We start from the raw sequence: 21,524 nt of genomic DNA on the forward strand, positions 1-21,524 counted from the left end.
CCTGTTTTTATTCCGATTTATAAGATATTTAAAAACTATTTTAGACCTGTTTTGAGCCTTGCAAAAGCCCTGGAACTTTTTATATATTTTAAACGAATTTAAAAATACATTAAAAATTCTTTTTTAATAGCGTTTTAAACAGGTTAAAACACCTTTAAAAGCAGTCAAAAAATACATTAAAAATACACTTTCACCCTATTTAAAACCTATTTCACAAAACAGGTTAAAAACAGTTTTCAAAAATAGCTTAAAAATACATTCAAAACAGTGTTGGATTTGGTAAGGGAGGGGCGAGCCCATGGCCACACCATCTGTCTGTTGGTAGAGTTGACCATTAAACTTCGAGTAGTCTAGCAAGCTGGTCACAGCTCTTTTTACCAATGTGCCTTTAGATGAGACTATCAAAATCTTAGTCAACAAAGCCTTCACTGGTGATTGGTTCAACAAAACCTATGGCCTTAATCTGCAACAGGACCAGCTTGCTAGACTACTCGAAATTGCCACAACCAATCAGCTTTTCCAGTTTAATGGTCAACTCTACCAACAGACAGATGGTGTGGCCATGGGCTCGCCCCTTGGTCCTCTAATGGCCAATGTCTTCATGTGTCATCTTGAAGAAAAGCTTACACGCGAGGGCTTGATGCCCCAGTTGTACAAGAGGTACGTCGATGATACTCTGGCTAGAATGCCTAGCGTTGATGTTGCTGCTGAGTTTCTTAGTACCCTGAATGGCCTACACCCCAGTCTAACATTTACGATGGAGCTTCCTGTGGATAACAAGATCCCTTTTATTGGCATTGAAATCGTTATGAACGGAACTAAACTTGAAACTCAAGTTTACAGAAAACCAACAAACACCGGATTGCTCCTACATTTCCAAAGTCACACGGATAAACGCTATAAAGACTCTTTATTACAGACAATGATACATCGTGCCTATAGAGTACTAAAGTGATGACGTCATAAAAATGAAATTTCTGAAATTATGGGATTTGTCAGGATATTCTGAAAGAACAATGTCCAAGAGGCCTACTTGCCAAAAATGAGCATTTGGGGGCAAATTGTCTCTGAGATCGTAGCCCAGTTATACTCAGAAAACTCCATACAAACCCTTCTAATTTTTTTTTGGGTCGACCCAAAAAAAACTTAGAAGGGTTTGTATGGAGTTTTGTAAGCATAACTGGGCTACGATCTCAGAGACAATTTGCCCCCAAATGCTCATTTTTGGCAAGCAGGCCTCTTGGACATTGCTCTTTCAGAATATCCTGACAAATCCCATAATTTCAGAAATTTCATTTTTATGACGTCACACTTTAGTACTCTATTCCTTGTCGTCTACAACAGAGGCTTTCAATGCAGAATGTGCCAAGTTGCGCTCTATATTTAGTCGCCTTGACTATCCAATGAGTGTTATTGATTCTGCTATCAAAAAGTTTCTTTTTCTAAATTCCTCAGCGAACAATTAAAGCAGAAAGAAACAATGATGATAGTAGCATAGTAAGAATTAGTCTTCCTTTTAAAGATCAAGTGGCCGCTAATGCGGTTCGTAAGCAGTTACGCGATCTTAGCCATAAGATTGGCCCTACTTTGCAACCAGTTTTCGTGAGCAAGAAATTGGGGCAAGACCTCAGACCCAAAGAAATCAAGCCGTCAATTGTTAATAAGCAGTGTGTTGTTTACAATTTTTCATGTGATCTGTGCGATGCAGATTATGTCGGGTACACAGCCCGACACCTTCATCAACACATTGCTGAGCACAAAAATTCGGCAATCGGTAGACATTTCTTAGAAGCTCACGGTAACAACAACCTTTTGAGAGAAAGCCAATTCACGGTTTTAAGAAAGTGCCAGAGCAAATTTGATTGTTTAGTATTTGAAATGCTCTTCATCGAGAAACTTAAGCCCAATTTAAATATTCAGACGGACTCCATACGTGCGAAACTCTTTGTTTAATATTTTCTCACGTTACAATTTTTAATCAGCTATTGTTGTTTTTTTTAGTATTTATAGACCAAAAATCACTAACTTATTTTGACTTGATAATGACGTTCAGCTAACGTCGAAACGTCGTCGCTTTTTAGCAATTTTTTTAATCTTAAAATGATTTTAAGAAATGTTTTATCGCAATTTTTTATAGTGAAATGCTTTTCAAAATCACTTCTTGTTCACATTTGGCTTAACCATGCATTTAAAGAGAGATCAGGATTAGGGCCGTAGCTAGTAAGAGTGAGGCTTTTTTTCGAGGAATATGCAGAGGGCTAACGTTCGCTTTCTCTTCTTCCCAGCTTCTTTTTCTTTTCTTTCTTTCTTTTCTTGGACATTCTTCGTCTTCTACAGGATCAGTAGGGAAAGTTTTGCGAAACTTTTTTTTTTTTTTTGAAAGGGACGGAGTAGGGCTCTGGTAGTGTCAATAAAGAAGATTTTCAAAGGAATTTTCTGGTCAACTGTCGACGTTTTTGTGTATTCCTCTAGCATGTTTAACTGAATCCAGTGCAGATTTGGGTATGATTCGAACGACCTCTCTTTCCTAAACAGTATATGTTAGCGGTCAAAATTGTCCATGAACCTTAAAAAAATTGATTACGTCACAATTGGTACAATAGACGATGATGTGACAGTCGGTAATGGGCGGGTCAGGTGTGAATGAGTTAAAGCAGTGTAAAACTGATGAAACCACATGCACACCAACGAAGTGCTAGTAGTCAGTCAGGGACGGACCATTGATGGGGGGGGGGGGGGGGAGGGGGTGGAAAAAAAAATTCATGCAGAAGGAAGGTCCAATTGTGATTTTTCAGAAAGTCTGAGTTTCAGAAATCAACAATATTACCAGGCACAATATGAATAAACAAAAATCACTTTCTTTTCATAGAACCTTGTTTTTGTTTTAAATTGCAGCTAGTGTACCTACAACATACATTGTATACTGTATTATAATAAAAACAAGACGTCTAAAGTCGTTTCCGTGGGATGCGTTGGTCTATGGAAGCATAATGGCGTTCTATCTGAATTTGGAAAAATTAGGGAAACCGGAAAGATGTGTCATGTTATGAGCATCGATGAGTAGGTTACTTGTATGGGTTGGTTTAATGTGCTTATGACTGAATTTATAGTAGCCTGCGTGGCAGGCTACTATTTCTCCCCAATCCACATCCCCTTTTTGCTTCCTCCCTATCCCCTACCCCTTTCGACACCTGCTGCGCAAGCTAAATTTATATAGTTGTCAGTGGTCGCAAGGATGAGTTGATCTTGTTTTGATCTATCGCTATGTAGTTATTTTCGTAGCACGACTTGGATAAGAAAAAGAAGTTATTTTGCATCAAAACAAGGTTTACCCGTGTAACGTAAATTGAAATGTTAACGGAAACAAGTAATGGAGAATATGCGCATAATGCCCTCTGATTAACCTGAACAGGAACTATATGTATAAAGATATGTCATATTTTGCTAGTAAGTTGCCACAGGTAACTTTTTCAAAGAGAAATATATAAACATTGTAGTTTTAGGTTGATGGAACAAAACAAAACAAAACATCAGCTTGCTTTATCCAGGGTCGAACCCAGGGTTTAATACAAAGTTCGATAAAGTTCCAATGTTTTAATCCATGATAAGATGCTTTTGATACGATTAAAAATTAATTGCAATGTGTTTCCAAGGTCTCAAAGTTAACATAGTTCCAATGATTATACCTGATTCCAAGGTATGATAAGTTTACTAAGATCCTGATTCGTGTCCCATCCAGAAGTCCAATCCATGCCGAAAGGGAGTCGTCGATCGACGAGGACAATATTTTCGCGATTTCACCGCCAATCGTCAAGGGTACGAGTTGAAATTTACGAGATTTAACCTCCCATTTTCCGCGTGCAAAAAAGGAAATAGGAGACGGCAAAAACTGGCGAACTCCGAATAGAAAAATCTATCGGAAATCATGGCCCGCAACCAGACGCTACTAAAACCTTATGAAAAAGCTAGACCTAAACAAAAAAGAATCATGAAGGGAAGAAATAATTTGGCTTAGGTCGCCTTTCGTGACTTGCCAGTATCCCGAAGGATTTCGCTGGTTAACAAGCCATCCTAAAGCACGAGTGGGAAAACTCAAGGGCGACAACTTTGGCAAGGAACGTTCTGATTTCAACGTTCTTCAGAGGAAGCAAATCGATTAAAAATCGATACAGATTTTGTACAATCTGATTGGTCGGCTTGGGAGAAGAGATAATCGATAAAGATTTCAGGCATTCCTATTGGCTGGCTTTGCAATTTTGGGTACAACCGAACCGGATTTTTACCGTGGGAGTGCCACAGGCATCTCACGGAATAATAAAATAAAATTTGTAATAAATAAATATTAGAATTTGGTAGCTTTGTAAATATTCTATAAAACTATTTGTGCCCACAATAAAAATTAGAGGATGGGTCTTACCGCCTTGAATAAGAATTCTATAATACAATGAAAAAGTGCATTCACACGTAGTAGTAAGTGTTAAAACTATAACTGTCAACGACATAAACAGCAACACTGCCACCGGTACTTTTAACAAAAATTAAGAACCACCAAGTAATCGGCTCCTGGAACCACAAAGTACCGTTTTCATTGGCAGTCAGTCTACCTGCAACATACAGTGTATCCTGTATTACACATTTATTTATCCATAAACAGTTTCAATATTAAACTTTTCAACATATAAAATTTATAATAAAAATATAAATATTAACCGTCCACTCCAAGTGGCTTCCTCCTCTCTCAGTGTGTACATTTTTTGAAAAGATTTTGCATTAAAGTGGCCTGTATCCTTTGATCTGTTGTGAGTGTAATTTATAAAGCACAAAACATAGATAATGAATCAAGATTTCGCTGTTCACAAAAAAGCAAAATTTGTCTGAAAAAAAATTCGTGCAGAGGGGTTCACCTGAAAAAAAATTCCTGCACAATGAGCAGTGAGCGAAAAAAAAAATTCGTGCAAGCTGAAAATTCCCCACCCCCCCCCCCCCCCCCCCATCACTTTTCTAATGGTCCGTCCCTTAGTTCCTGGGGAATATCCCAAGAGTTTTGATTTATAACTAATCCTGGTTATTTTCAATCACTGTGTTTAGCCAAATCATGTAGTGACCTAAAGAGGATTGAGCGCAGAGCAGAAAGTGGAAGTTACGTCATTGACCCTGATGGAGAAGGTGGCTTGCTTCCTATGTATGACGTCATCTGTAACATGACTGACAAAAATGGAGTTGGCGTTACAGTCATCAGTCACGACAGTGAGAACAGAACCCAGGTGAATGGAAAGGAAAGACCAGGTAGTTACTCACGTGACGTCCATTACAAGGGATCTAGTCTCCATCAGCTGGCGAGTCTCACTGGAGCCTCTTTACACTGTGAACAATTTATCAAGTATGAGTGTAATCATTCAATGTTACTGCACACGTGGCCCCACTACGACGGTCCATTCGGATGGTGGATGTCACGTGATGATGATAAAATGACGTACTGGGGCGGAGCAACTGAAAATGGCAAATGCGCCTGTGGAATGAACAATACATGTGCAAACCCCAACCGTGGTTATCATTGCGATAAAAACGATTTCAAGTGGCGTGAAGACAGTGGTTTCCTCACTGACAAGACAAAGCTTCCGGTCAAACAGCTCAAGTTTGGAGACACTGGAGATACAAGAGAACAAGGTTACCATACTCTGGGGAAATTAAAATGCTATGGTATAGCTTGATGAGACTATGAAACTGCACTCACTTAATCAACATTAACTAACTCTAGTATTTATATAAAGACTATTGTTCTTGGACCATCGTGGCTTAATCACATGCTGAATAGAACAAAAACAGCTGTGACAAACATTGTGAACTCTTGCATTTTTATGTAAACTTGGCGTTTTGTATGCTTTTGGCTAGTCAACATATATTTTCAAAAGTAATCAAAAAAGAGCGTTACATATTTATGACGAAACTATTTATACAGAAATTGGGAATGTTTATCACCGCCGTTTGTGTTTTATTTTTCTATTTAATTTTACATTTCCCTCTGGACTTACAAACTTGTACTTATAGCCGTCTCTACATTCAAAATGACAGCGTATTGACTGAGTCTTTGCACAAACTGACTCAGCGAATGTCTACGAGGACAAAAATGACGACATTTATTCCAGTGCGCGAAGAAAAGACCCAGGGAACGATATTGGTCTGGAAATCAACAGCGCCACCATTTTGATAATGGAGGGCGTGAGGATCATGCTGAAAACTGTAATGAGTGACCTGAGTGACCTGAGTAAATTATATTCCTCTGATTTGCGTCGTTGATATTTGGTAAGATTTTGTTTTTGTTTCTGTTTTGTTTTTCTTTTTAAGCTACTCATACTGGTATAGGACCTTCGCGTGTAGCGTGTGGAACGAAATTTTTGCGGGTTCTAATTTTTGCGTTTTTTTTCCAGCGATCCGCAAAAATAAACTCCCGCAAAAATTTCGTGCCACACGGTAATTTTGTGAAAATTAGGCATAGGCGTCCTACCTTCTGTCGTTATTTGACCGGAATACCTGAGTTTGTTGCACGCAGGGAATATCCTACACCTGAGGCCAGATTCAGCCGGGTTGGAGAGATAGAGACGTGCGTATTTTCCTGGGAAGAAAGGTCACTGACCTACCCTGGGAGGGCAAGCGTTTCCTATATTTCCTTATGGAACTTGTTAAACCGTTTATATGAAAAACAATAAGTTTGTTCGGCTATAAGGGTGGGCCGCCTAGCCGGGTAACTCCCTTTGGATAGTATGGTCACCCTCCTAATTCGGGCCAACTTTTCTTCATATAAACACTTTGGCTCGATCGCCCAGCCGGATCAACTCAGTCAAGGCGAGACAATCAGAGCATGCGCAAGTGCTGTTTTAGACAATCAGAGCATGATGCGTGAGCGTTATTGGCTCAGGCAAAGGGGTCAACGATTTTCCCATATAAACGCTCGCTAACGGTTGGGAAGGTAACCCTCTTTCCCGCGACAACTTTTCTCCGTATAAACGGGACCTTTAAGTCAAATGCAGGTTAAAAGATAAAGAGATGATCGGAAAGGCATTTTATAAAGATGTTCAAATGGAAGTCAGGCCGCAGTGTGTTTCCGAATGTGCTAGTTAAGCTGGCACAACAATGTTTCAGAGTTTCAGTTTATTTGACCACAATGAACAAAGGATAAGACTACACGAATACACAGAAGCAACGTGGTGAGAGAGCCCAAAAAGAAATCGTAAAGCTTATAGATATTGGGCTCCCTCAAAGTATAAAAAAGTATCCGTTCACAAGGCCAGAATTGAGCGTATACTGGGTAAATATAAAGTAATAAACTAAGTAACGTATAACCTATATAAAGAGACACCGTGAAGAAAAAATAAATATAATTATAGAGTTTTTTAAAAAATAATTCTCAAAGGAAAGTTTGCGAAGTTTAGTTTTGAATGAGGAAAGAGAGCTGGAAGAGGTAGAGAGGTAGGAGACTAAACTATTACTTTATAAAACTGCTATCATGCCTTATCTCACCTATTGTCATCTCACATGGCATTTCTGTAAGGCGTCGGATACAAGAAAGGTTGAAAGAATTCAAGAGCGGGCACTAAGGATAGTTTATAACTCACATTCAGAAACGTATATGAACTTATTAGATCGTGCTAAACTACCAAGCCTTCTTAATAGGAGGTTACAAGACATAGTTATACTCATGTACAAGGTTTCTTGCTGAACTGATAAATGGCAACAAGTGCTCCGCGTGCGTAATTTGTACCTCTTAAGTTGTGCCCGTGTTCCTAGAATTGTTTTGATTATTTTAGCATATTTTAAATGTATATATAATATATATATGATTATACTATAGCTTTTGTTATAGCTTTTTTATTTCTTATCTTTTATTTATCATATTATTCATTATTTATTTTATCTTTATGTTGTGTCCCCAATTAGCGTCAGCTAAATACATCGACACATGAATAAAGTTCATCATCATCATCATCAATTCCTGAAACAGTTATAATAGGATGGTCCTTGGAATCTTACAGAACTTCGAAGATTGCTTCTACAGAAAGGAAGATGAAAATCATTCGCGTGTTCAGTACCTGTTTCTTTGAAAAAATCGCTAGTTGTTTGTAGAGAATTTCACTTCTTGATTATCAGTTTAAAATCTTGGCTAACGGGAATGCAAAAAACATTTATCATTTATTACATTAGCAGCATATTTATAAATGGCTAGCTACAGTTAGTGAAAGTTTGAACAACAGGCCAGTCTCATTAAAATTAAACAGTTGAGCCTCGATATGTTATGGCAGTGGATTTTAATTTTTAGCGCAATGCTATGAGGTTTCCTCTCTCGAAAAAAAGCTCGCTTAGCAAGCTTGGCCTGTTCTGGACAGTTATAATGCCCCTCCCAAATATGACATTTTAGGAGAACTGGGTGACACCCACCATCCAAAGAACTGTCTCATATTTTTATTAAAGACCGAGCCCTTACATTGATATTTAATAAACTGCTCATTGCAGTGTGACGAGACATTGGTGAGACTCGCCAGGTGAGACATATTGCGTGGTCACTTACAAGGGAGCCATTGTCTGAGTCTGAAAAGAATAGCTACACTTGAAAATTGCACTTGTAAATGTTTTAATAAATTGACCGCTAGAGTTTCATGTCCCGACATCAATGTTCGTGACGGATGTGTCACGCCAACTCCATCGTATTGTCATTCATCTCACTACTCATGTCATACATAAGTGGCAGGCCTCCCTCACTATGCCGGAACTTCCACTCTCCGCTAATAATGGTAAAAGGTTGTTATGGGTGCTTGCAAGCGGTCTGATTACTGAGCACTGAGCACAAAGAACACTTACAAGAGTAAATAATGGGTAAAGGCATTACGAGCACAGGTGGCCCAAGATCTTATTGGAACCTTTTAGTTCTCCGGCTTTAAAAAGAGAAAGAAAGCATTATAGAAAACAGAAACCGGGTAGAAACAGGTTCATAAAATGACCATAATTGGGCTCGAGTTTTATGCAACCGGGCCCTGGTCCCGGTGGCATAAAACCTACACTTAAGTGCCCACTTAAGTAGGTCACTTACGAATCCGTTATGGGTACACTTACGTGTGTTGCATGGAACGCACTTAGCACTCTCGTATAAGTTTCTGTTTTACTTGGTAACTCACGGGATCACTTGAAGGCACACGTAACTTTGATATAGTACTTCATTAATGACTCACTCTTTTTTTTTAGGCTTACCATCGGTGAGTGTAAAGAAAGTTTTAAGTCGTTTCGAACACTGTTAAGCCTCTCAAAAAAATGAAATTTGCATGCAGACGTTATTTATCTTCAATATCTACTGAAAATAATAATAGTTCTTCTTCTTTTATCACATCGTCGGCTTTAAAGTGTACATCAGAGGTTAACAAAGCGCATTAGAAGGAATAACGTGAAGAAAAATACTTTTTTTCACTTCTCAGTAAAAGATCTCCTTAAGTTTAGTAAAAACAGTAACGATACGGGACCTACATAGGTCCTGTAAATTTACGTGCTATTTTTCCCGTAAAAAAGGTTTTATGAAACACCCGCAATTTCTATTGCATAAACGACACTTAAGTGAACACTTACAAAAATCGTAAGTGCAACCACTTAAGTGAATTCCCCAAGTGGACCACTTAAGTAATTTAATGCAACTGACTTAAGTAGTAGTTGTTACGAGCGTTTTATGCAACCGGGCCCTGACCTCCGAATATGTGGCTTCTGGGTTCAAAATTCCGTCCCTGATAACTTGTTGAACTTGTTTGAATGCCCTAAGAGGAATCTATGGGCGTTAGTTCTGTTCCAAAACACTTAAGTTTCCCAAGCGTGTGGTATCCCTCCTCGCTTCTATTGCCGTGAGAACGAGTGTCTCCAAATTTGAGTTGTATGACTGGAAGACTTGTCTTGTCAGTAAGGAGACCGCTGTCCTCACGTCATTCATCATCGTTTTTATCACAGGTGCAAACATAATTCTTATAGCCTGCACATGTGTTGTTCATCCCACATGCGCATTTACCACTGCCGGGAGTAGCCCCTCCCCAATACAACATCTTAGAAGAACTGCGTGACACCCACCATCCAAACTTGTTCTCATTTTTGTTTAAGGCCGATCCTTTACACTCATACTTGATAAACTGTTCACAGTGTGACGAGACATTGGTGAGACTCGCGAGCTGACACCGACTTGCTCCAGTGTAAGAGATGTCACGTGAGTAGCTGCCTGGACCTTCATAATCCTTCACCAATGTCCTGCTTTCACTGTCATGACTAATGACAGTCACGCCAAGGCCATCCTTGTCTTTCATGTCACAAGTCACGTCATACATAGGTGGCAAGCCTCCCTCACCGTCAGGATCAATGACGTAACTTCCACTCGCCGCTAAATGGTCCAGTTTTTTAAGATGGCTGCATGATTTTGCTAAAAGGAAATTGAATAATTGCATCACAGATCAAGTTGTAGTAACGCTGAAAGCGGCAATCCTTTTCGTATAAAGTAATCTAGGAAACAAGTGAATCTGCGTATTTTTTTTCATTTTGATAATTGAAAAAATGAATAAATAAACTTTAGTTATACGGCACAGTAATAATTTCGGTCTAATCTAAGGAAGAATATACGACAATGAAATCCTAAAAAAAAAAAAGATAACTATACTGCAATAGTTTAAAAGTTTTATTACTAATACAAATATCTGGATATTTTGTCATGTTAACTACAAAAAAACTTAACAATTAGGACCAATAGAGTTATCTGCTCATGGGGCTGAGCCATACCTATCCGGTTGCAAAAACTTCCGATGAATCCTTTATGACATCTGCAACGAAATCCTTTTCTTGTGAATCCAGCTTGGCATGTGCCATTGTTCAGACATGGACTACTACTGCAGGGATTCTGAAGAAAAGATAGACGAGTTAATGTTACAACGATAGTCCAGGTCCAGTAATGGTAACAATAACAATAACGGACCGATGCATTGGTCTCTGACTGGCTTAAATTCCCCAGTTTTTCAATATCAATACAATTGACGTCCCAGTGCAGATCTTTTCAACTTGGACGGAAGATTTCACACGCTATGAGAACATGGAATTGACTACTGGCTCACAAATAACAAAAAAAACAAGGAGAATAGACAAAACTACTACTCCTGGAAATACATCCGCCATGTGCAGGATGTCTGCTTGAATAAACGCCCTTCATATTCTAAAAATGCCATGGATCAGCCAAATGATTTAAAGAGGGAGGCTTTTTACATAGAGGTAATTACGCTTGGAGCTGAAAAGTATTTTAAATATGATATTAAGAATTATGTAGATCTCGGAGGTTGTTGAAAAACCGCAGAGGCCGCGTCGATCTGCATAATTCTTCTTATCATACATAGTCCCATCGAATAAATGCGGATAAATGCCAATAAAACTTGTTTTCCTCCTTTTTCTTTTATTATACCAGGCATCCAGATCTACAAAATGAATAAAAATGATGATGACGATACGTGGAAATAATGTTAGCAGTGATTATTATGATGCTGATGATAGTGATAATGATGACGATAACACGAATAATGAAACTGAAAGTGACAATGATGCTAATAATGATGATGATTTTTGTTTCTACAAACTAGCAAATTTACGGAAATAACAAAATTCTCCGATTATCCTAAGTATTTTAGTCATAATTCCATCACTTTAGAATAAAACTGGTTTTACCTCGATTGCCAGATAAGTGTGGGCAGCTTTGTAGTTTAGTGCAGCAGCAAATCCATTTTCACCAGTGGCATTATTCAGTTCACATATGGTTTTACCACTTATTGATGGCCCCATATTTATGGACACGCAATTGGGCTCCATATAACACTTCACTCGACAGCTCCCTTCGTTAAGCACCTCTGCCCTGCTGATTAAGTGGCCCTCTATGACTGTGTTGAGTGTTGGTTCCTTGAACATAATAATGCGGCATTCCTCCGCAGCTGGTATAAATAGAAAGTATATATTATGTCCCGTTTGAAAAACATTAAAAGTAAAAAACAAAATGTGATCAAAACGGCGCCTTTGATAGCTAATGGAGGATATAGTGATTTTCTTTCACAAAAGTTCCTTTAGGTTTTAAACATGTTATTTTATATGACTTTCTTATTTATTAATGAATGTTTATTAAATATAGTGCGCTTCGGTTGTTTTAAAGGATAAAAATTGACTGTTCACAGTCCTCTATTTTTCCGTAAGATCATCGAGATCGAGAGCTTTGCGTTACGGGCTACCCATCTTGCATGAGTGTCAAAACTACCTAGGGGGCGGGGGCGGTTTGGGAGGAAGCGAGAAAAGTAGAGGGACTGTAATAACATCACTGCAGCTCGCGTTCAGGAGGCGTGACAGGAATTTCACGCCTTTTACCATTCTTTAATTAAGAAACTCCGCTGGAGATAAAAAAAACATGCCAGACACATTTAGCATCGATTACGCGTGTTTACAAATATCCTCAAATATCTCCTTTCGAAACAGTGATTTTATAATGTTTCTGGGCCATTCCTCGAAATAAAATCGGCAAACATGCACAAGAAAACATTTTCCTAATCAAAATACCAAAAATCCTTCGTGTTTTTGCGCAAGATGTCCCTTATGGTATGAAAGCGTACGTTTAATGGAAACGTCGACTTGTCAACGACTTGTCAATGTCGGCAACTTAAACTAAACCCGTTATCAACGCAAATTAACATCTACCAATCAAATGCCTGCGTTGCTGGTACAACGCGCTCCGTGAACGCGAGCTGCAGTGATGTTATTACAGTCCCTCTATTTTTCTCGCTCCCCCCCCCCCCCCCCCCCGAGCTATAATCCCCGACGCCCGCCCCCTCGATACATTTGAAAATCAAGATAGACGTGACGGTAAAAAGCGGTGTATCTAAACGATCTCACGAAAAAATAGGGGACTGTGAACAATCTAGAAATGCAACGGCTATACGCTCTAGTTGCATTAGTCCACCCTAAAACTGTTTTTACCCACATGAAGATTCATTAGATTAGTCAGCCTAAAGATTTCGTCGTCGATAACGGTAGCGCGGAGCGACATTAATATCAAGCACAATGGAACAATTTGTACTTAAGAGCATAAATTTCTTTATAAAGCGTCGACCGTTTTCCAAATAGTAGCGATTTCGAGCTCCCATTTCCCTCCAGTTTTAAACACATCAATTTTTACAAGTTATAATTTGGTGTGATAAGTTGATCGTTTTTCTTTTCTTTTCGCAGCTACTTTGTCCAAAGTCACTAAACATTGCACTTTTTATCGATAGTAAGAGAGAAAAGGCCTCTAAACCATCCACTATTATTAAAAACTGTATAATTGGATAATGCAATTCTAGAGCTCTGATTGGCTTAGTCATCATGGTATATGAGCCAAGCTCTCCAAATGTGGCAACTGTACGCGTCTGCTCAAAATTTAAAAACAAGCTGAAAATCGGTTCTTTTACAAATAAAGTCGGGAAGAATTTTCGATATTTTGTGGGCGTTTTTAATAAAACAATTATTCCACTCTTGCTTGGGAGTATGAGATAATTTTAGCCCACTCGGCGCTACGCGCCTTGTTGGCTGGAACAATTGTTAAATATCAGTGATATGCAAGTTTTACTTATTAAGCTGTTCAAAGGATGACTTTCCGAGCAACGGAGAGTTTTTTAAATTTGCATGGTGAAAAGAGAGCATTGAAGTTAACATTTTTAACTCGAACGTTTATACGAGTTTTTAAAACAAATCGCGTCCAAATTCAATTTCTACTTGCATTATATTCGATATACTGTCTGCCATTAGTGCACCTGCTAACTTGTTAACGAAGGGTTTGTTTTCAGAAACGCTCGAAGCTCAGATATTAATTTTAAACTGGCTTGCACTGGGAATGAGATAAAAGTCTTTCTCACCTAAACTTCTTGAATACTGAATTGCAAGGAAAAAGCAAACGACGAAAACAACATATGAAGTTCCATTTGCCATCTTTCCGACCAAAACAGCCATTATTAATATTCTCTGGTCCGCACAAAATTTAAAGTGGTCGTTTAAGCGTCTATAATTTGACGTATGTTAGAACCGTTAAGGCAAATAAATAAAGCGCGATTGGTTTAGGTGCGGCATTATTAAATACTGGGTCACATCGACCGGAGAGTTTAGAAATTAATATTTCCTATTGAAATAATAAAAAATGATGTGTATAGTTTTGGTAGCAAACTCATTTAATCTCAAGGAAACATCTACTTTCAAATAAAGCCGTTTTAAGTATCACTAATTTCCATAAAGTCGTAGCTGATAAATGTTAAACTTGTAGTACTGTAGCAGCTTCTATAACTTTAAAGCAATTTTTCACTTAAATTTATCACCTCGTTTTATCATTTTTAATTACAATTGATTTAAATTTCTTGTGCTCACAGCCAATCTCGTGCCAAGATAACCTGTGGCCAAAGAAAACCATGTAGCCAGGAATATTGTTTTCGTCAATTGAAGGACTAATTTCAGTGCCAAGATATTTACTTGTCAACCAATAGGACTGACAGAATAAGTATTTTAATTTAACCGTTTACTTTTTTAAAAAACAGGTGGTACGGTTCATGTATAAGTATATGTTAACACTGTTTTGTGAGATGCGCCAAAGGTTCTAAAACCTAGCTCGACATCAAACCGTTCATAATCAGTGCATTTTAGCTCATTTACTAGAACATAAAAAATCATTTTTCTTGGAATAATAGCTAATATTTGCATTGCTTAAATTTGACTCAGCAGTACCGTACTGCGTTAAACATTCGATGGAAAGATTAGGCTTTTGTTTAATTAGTTGATTGTAGGTGAAGGAAGTAGCAGGTGGAACCACTGAGTGTTAACAATTCAAAAGTGTGCAATGCAACCTTGAAGAGACAGTGGTCACTAACTGGTCGTTTAAAACTTCTGCTAAAATCTAGCCAAATTTCACGGCTGATAATTGGCATGATCCCTCATGTCATAAGAGAAATTTTAAGATTCACGTCAACTTCATGTGTCATGTGACCTAGTTTTCCCTTTCCTTTTTCTTGTCATCTACTCTTTATTATATGTACCAAAATTTTTTTTTCTTCTTTTGTGTACAGGTTTTTCACAAGATTTTAACAAAGTTGTTGATTATTTTTTTAAAAAATCATTAATTTCATGTCAGGTGCATCCAAATAAATTATTTAGGACACTTTTTTGCTCCTCATCTCCTAGTTTAAGAAATTGCCAACTTGAATTTCGCGTTTGCCATTTGCATGTTATTTAACTTGATGCTAAATCTGACTCTTTATTGACTATTTTCGAATCCCCCATAATATAATATAGATCTATTTGACCCCGCAAGTTTTGAATAAGTAATTGTTTTCAAATACAGTGAAACCTCTATTACGCGGACCCCAGTTCAGCGGACACCTCTATTAAGCGGACGCGGACACTAAAATAAGTTGTATTTGGCTAATTTTTATTGTTTAAAAGAAACCTCTATTAAGCGGACACCGGACTGAATTGACAATAGTAGTATTAGATTACGTCCTTGAATACGTACTGAAGTTTGGTAATGAAAGGTAATGAACTTGAACTCTGGATAGCTTCTTTAACAACATGCAACTTTATCACAGTACAGAGTAACAGTTGAATGTTGATCGTTAACAAACATTGCGCAATTTTTACAACCTCTATTAAGCGGACACTTGGGAAGGTCCCGAGGGTGTCCACTTAATAGAGGTTTCACTGTGCCCTTGAAATATGCAGTCCGTCAAAAGAAATTTAAAAACAATGGTTTAAGGAAAATTTGGGGGAGGGGGCAAAAAGCGTGTATTATGGGGGATTTTAAATGATTTTAAGAATCTGAATGCAATTGAGCGTCTTCACGATGGCCATATTGGTGTCCCAAAACAATGGAACTGCGGCCATGTTGGTGTTTCAATCCAATCCTGTGGGAGTTGAGCTATTTTCTTATGTAAACGCTTTTCTTTGTGGTGCGGCCGGGGCTTTCCAACCCTGACTCCGTTTGAGACGAAAGTTTTAGTTTTAGTACCACGCCTTATTTGTAACCTTTAAAGAGGAAATTAAATATTTCCAAATATCACCACCTCTTCAACGCTAGGAAAAATTCTTCGTTAGATTAACTACCGCCGCCTGGTTAGCTCAGGTGTGAGAGCACCGGTTTGCTGAGTGGGATGTCGCCGGTTTCAAACGCCGGCCAGACCAGCACTCAGGGAAAGTGCTACCTTTGTAATGACATCTGCAAACGGTTAGACTTTCTAGTCTTCTCGGATAAGGACGAAAAACCGTAGGTCCGTCTCACGTACAGCTCTTTGGATCTTGTGGGACGTAGAAAAAACCACACCTGTTCGAAAAGAGTAGGGGACGTAAGACCCCGATGGCGTCGCTAACATTTCCTGGAGGCTTAATATAAGGATAACTTCATGATTCTCCATCGGGTGTCGTAATGGCGACCTGTAGACAGTGAAAATGTCACTGTTGATTTACTGAAAAAAAGAAAAAGCTCAAATTTTAAAAATTATGACATATCCTTAATTTCCTTGAAACCATAACCTTTCTCTGTCATAAACTGTCACTCAAGCAGAAACACTTTGTCGCTTTGTCCAGCTGAATTTGGTTAATAATTGCCTAGTTTAAAAAGAAAGACCTTCACGAGCACGTAAATCTATTTATTATTGGTTTGTGCTAGTTTATTTTGCCAGGTGTTACTTTTAATAAAAACGTTTTATCAAATTTGTTTAAACATGATGTAGATGTATACACACGACTGTTTATCCTTTTGTCGAGAACTTGCGCAAATTGCAGTAGGGACAGTTACTGGAAATTCCAAATGAAAATGAGAACTCTTTTTTCACCAGCTAAATGGTGGTTCGCCATGCCCACACACGCATTTTAAGGGCCATCACGCTGTTGTCTTAAAACTCGTGATGCGCACGCATTAACTAAAATAAATTCTAAAAACTCAGAGGAATCCGATCCCGATTCTGTCAATAAAAATCTGCCAAATTCGGTGTAACCCGATCAATTAAAAGGAAAATTGGCCTGCGTGTAATGCAAACATTTGTTGATGCTGTTTCATGATGCAGCAGCTTCCTAAAAAGGTTTAACAAGAGGTTAAATTGATGTCTTAAAAATGAGTCAAATTCTCTTGCTTCTCTTTTATCCCTTGGTACTATTTTATTCCTTGAAGGTCACGGGACTTTCGTGTCGACAAGAGAGATCCAAACGTGGGTTTGCTCTCTTCTACAAAAACTACAGTTCTAGCTTCAAAGATGACCATCCCGAATGCGTTAGTTTGTGTGTTAATGATCCAAACTGCATGAGTATGAATTACTGGCTAAACTCGAAGAAGTGCGAACTTAACACTCACTCGCGAGAAACTTGCCCAGCCTGTTTTATGCAAGCATCTTCCATCTACATGGGAATGGCTAGATATCCAGGTAAGGCTGAAGATAAGCATATCATCCTTTGAAGACAAAGGTGATTGTACTGTGGGCAAATATAAATAGGAAGGCTTCAGGTTAAATCATTTTTTGCATTCTCTATCTGAATGCAACAAGGCTGATAGGAAGAAAAATTAGCTGCATATTGCACATATGATGCCAACAGATCTCAACAGGGCAAGCGGTGTAGCTTGCCGTTGTGTTATAAACAGTAAATAAAATAATAATTGACCTCTCACGCGATAACGTTCCGAACGCTAGCCGTTCAAACGCTGAACGGAACGGCAAGCGAACGGGCGACGAACGGTTAGGCAAGCCGTTCGAAACGGGTACCGTAAATGGATGAACGGCTAATAAAGATTTTCGAACGGATGAGGTCGAACGGATAAACGGCTTCTTGAATTTTTTAGCCTGCGTAGCAAGCGTTTCCGTTTGGTTTCGGGGCAAAGAAATACCGAGGAAGGGGACTTTCGGATTTGACCGCGCGAGAAATGAAACGAGAGCCAAAAAGTGAAAGAGGGGGGAGGGGGAGGGGAAGTAAGGAAACGCTTGCAGACAAACCCCTCGATTTTGAAAACCTGCGTTCGCCAGCGAATGCAGCGCCTGATTGGCTCGGCTAGTCGAACAATGTTGACATGTGTCGATCAAAGGTTTGTTTCATACTGAGAGGTCATGTTTGGTACGTGACACGCATATTAATTTTCTGTGGTTATTGTTTATTCTGGTCGGCAAGATTTTCCCTCCAATGCAAGAGCATTTTATTTAACTTCTTTCGAAACACAAAGCTCTTCTTGCGACTTTATAAGGGTTTCAGGTCGTTTTATTTGTCTCCTGGATCTGAATAACTAAAAGCGATTTTCTTTTGTCAGGGAATGGGCTGGTTTCCTATGCTGGGCCCAGCTCGTTAGTGTTTGTTTTTTGTTTTTTTGCGGGATGTTAAATTCTCTCGGTTAGTGATTTACAGATACAAATTTTGAAGAATGGATTGCACCTTAAACTGAAGCTACATCAACTAGGAAGACCTGCATTGTGACTCAGTCAAAATTTCTGCTTGGTTCTCCACGCGAACTTTCAGTTGCCGGGTTAGCTTTGTTCTAGGATGCTTTTACAAGAGCACTCTAGTTGTCTGTGCCGTGGCGAGAACGGTAAGCCGTTCTGTCTAGCTGATCTAGACTTGAATGCTTGTCACATTTTACCACTTCAAATCCAACTTTCTGGAGGTTTAGAGCTAAAATTTTAAAACTTCATTCACCCTCGCGGTCCTTCCTTTAAGACGGATTAAGAAGACAAATGTACAAAGCCTGCATTGATCGTTCGGATTCATTGAGATTTCACCATTAACGCCGTCCAAGCGCTCCAAAATACAAAAAAAAAATATTTTAGTTACAGAAACGCGTCCTCTAAAGTTCATTTCCGCTCCACGGAAGGCCAAACATTTTATTGGTCAATTATGACAGTTGATGACAGCATCAAATGTTGGTTCGTGAACTCAGGCGTGACAGACCAAGTGGGTGGTTTTCAAAATCCCGGGGTTTGTCTGCAAGCGTTTCCTTCCTTTCTTCCCCACCCCCTCCCCGCTCTTTTACTTGCGCCACTTTTCTCGCGGTCTTTGACTCTCGTTCCTCGTTCTTTTCTCCTAAACCGTACAGAAACGCTTGCTACGCAGGCTATGAATTTTTCGAACGGATGAGGTCGAACGGATAAACGGCTAATTGAAATTTTCGAACGGATGAGGTTGAACGGATAAACGGCTAACAAAAATTATTCGAACGGATAAACGGCAAATCAAAAATTACCGAACGGATAAGGTCGAAAGGATGAACGGCAAATCAAAATTTCCGAACGGATAAGGTCGAAAGGATGACATAATAACAAGTCATGTAGTAACAGTCAACGCAAAGCCCACCAAATCGCTCAAATTCGCCATTTAGAGCCGCAGAAACGACAATACACAACAAACGAGGTAGATTTACGTTGATTTTGAACTTTAACATAGACTTTACTCGATATAAGTTTACGATATTAAGATTCTTCAATATTCCCATACCTGACATGACGAAGAATGGCGAATTTATTGTTTTGAAGTCGTCAAAATAACTTACTGTTTCTTTCTTGAACGGATAGCTCTAGCCGTTCAAACGGCTGATGAATTTTCTCGAACGGATAGCTCGAGCCGTTCGAACGGCTGATGAGTTTTGTCGAACGCATAGCTCGAACCGTTCGAACGGATGATGAATTTTTTAGAACGGTTAGCTCGAGGCGTTCGAACGGCATGCCAGTCCGTTCGAACGGCTGATGAACGGCTATTGAACGGCTATCCGTGTAAAAACGGCAAAGCGTTCGGAACGTTTTTGCCTGAGAGGTCACAAAAATTACGCCAGCTAACCCAAAATGATTACTCTAGAGTGTCAGACTTGAAAAACGGTATCAACCGTTTCCTTATCAAACGAAACAGAAAAAGTCCACAAGAGAATCGTATTTTATTGTAATTTATCTAGTGCTATAAACTACTGAGTCGAAACTCTTAGAACTTTAATTTGTTGGTCCAAGATGTTTCATCAGTAGACTTCAAAACAGCTTTATTTTTGGGGTTAGTAAAACACTCGTCAAAAGAAAGATGTCTCTGGCACCTTGCAGATTTACTCCGATTTCATGTGACAGTTGAAAGAAAAAAATCTGACTTTTTTCAGTGTATTCCAAGAGCAGTTTGAACCGTTTCTCAACATCCTGAATTGTTAACGAGCGTCGCCTCCATAAACCAATTGACTAATGTGTAAATATTTAAATTATTTCAATATCTTTTTGATGCATAATGACTGATTGTTTCTTCTTAATTTATAGACCAATTGATAATAATGCCAATGACCAAACGGTTCATGGTTATTATCATGGACATTTTATCGACTGTGTTTATCGTTTTGTCGAGAACTTGCGCAAATTGCAGTAGGGACAGTTACCGGAATTTCCAAATAAAAATGACAAATTAATCTTTTTTCACCGGGCCCACAGACGCCTTTTAAGAGCCAACACGCTGTTGTCTTCAAACTCGTGATGGGCACGCATTAACTAAAAAAATAAATTCTAAAAACTCAGAGGAATCCGATCCCGATTCGTGTATCCCGATCAATTAAAAGGAAAATCGACCTGCGTGCAATGCAAACATCTGTTGATGATGTTTATGTAGCAGCTTCCTACACTGAAAGGTTTAACAAGAGGTTAAATTAATGTCTTAAAAATGAGTCAAATTCTCTTGTTTCTCGTTTATCCCTCGGTACTGTTTTATTCCTTGAAGGTCACTGGACTTTCGTGTCGACAAGAGAGATCAAAACGCGGGTTTGCTCTCCTCTACAAAAACTACAGTTCTAGCTTCAAAGATGACCATCCCGAATGCGTTAGTTTGTGTGTTAACGATCCAAACTGCATGAGTTTGAATTACTGGCTAAACTCGAAGAGTGTCAGACTTGAAAAACGGTATCAACCGTTTCCTTATCAAGCGAAACAGAAAAAGTCCACAAGAGAATCGTATTTTATTGTAATTTATCTAGTGCTATAAACTACTGAGTCGAAACTCTTAGAACTTTAATTTGTTGGTCCAAGATGTTTCATCAGTAGACTTCAAAACAGCTTTATTTTTGGGGTTAGTAAAACACTCGTCAAAAGAAAGATGTCTCTGGCACCTTGCAGATTTGCTCCGATTTCATGTGACAGTTGAAAGAAAAAAATCTGACTTTTTTCAGTGTATTCCAAGAGCAGTTTGAACCGTTTCTCAACATCCTGAATTGTTAACGAGCGTCGCCTCCATAAACCAACTGACTAATGTGTAAATATTTAAATTATTTCAATATCTTTTTGCTGCATAATGACTGATTGTTTCTTCTTAATTTATAGACCAATTGATAATAATGCTAATGACCACAACGGTTCATGGTTATTATCATGGACATTTTAATCGTAAAAACTTCAAGGCGCGCAAGAGCGTCCTCGAATGTGTCGAAAAGCTTGTATCTCACTCGCTGTTAGACCAAAGATTCTATTGTATGGTTAAGTTCGAAAAAC

At 38.7% G+C, this 21,524-nt stretch overlaps 2 protein-coding genes and 2 pseudogenes across 4 annotated transcripts in view; 3 read left to right on the forward strand and 1 right to left on the reverse strand.

Annotated features, from left to right (window-relative positions):
* The window catches only part of LOC140927273 (uncharacterized), a 4,457-nt pseudogene extending 2,312 nt beyond the window's left edge, over positions 1-2,145 (forward strand).
* Positions 1-5,711, forward strand: part of LOC140927437 (neurexin-4-like) — a 21,452-nt gene extending 15,741 nt beyond the window's left edge. Inside the window, exon 3 of the mRNA XM_073377082.1 lies at positions 5,089-5,711. Coding sequence (XP_073233183.1) covers positions 5,089-5,711 — 623 coding nt within the window. The remainder of the gene's footprint in view (positions 1-5,088) is intronic.
* A 4,080-nt stretch (positions 5,712-9,791) lies between these two features.
* LOC140925062 (neurexin-4-like) lies at positions 9,792-11,970 on the reverse strand (annotated as a pseudogene).
* A 5,042-nt stretch (positions 11,971-17,012) lies between these two features.
* Positions 17,013-21,524, forward strand: part of LOC140927438 (neurexin-4-like) — a 41,796-nt gene continuing 37,284 nt past the window's right edge. For 2 of the 3 annotated variants that reach the window (XM_073377084.1, XM_073377085.1), the window contains exon 1: positions 17,460-17,465. Coding sequence is in view for 1 of the 3 variants with exons in the window: in XM_073377083.1 (XP_073233184.1) it covers positions 17,159-17,465 (307 nt within the window). In the remaining 2 variants the exon portion in view is untranslated. Of the gene's footprint in view, positions 17,466-21,524 lie in introns of all 3 variants that reach the window. The other variant, XM_073377083.1, reaches the window with a different exon arrangement.

Source organism: Porites lutea, chromosome 2 (assembly GCF_958299795.1).
Source record: "Porites lutea chromosome 2, jaPorLute2.1, whole genome shotgun sequence".
In the NCBI taxonomy this organism is placed as follows: domain Eukaryota; kingdom Metazoa; phylum Cnidaria; class Anthozoa; order Scleractinia; family Poritidae; genus Porites; species Porites lutea.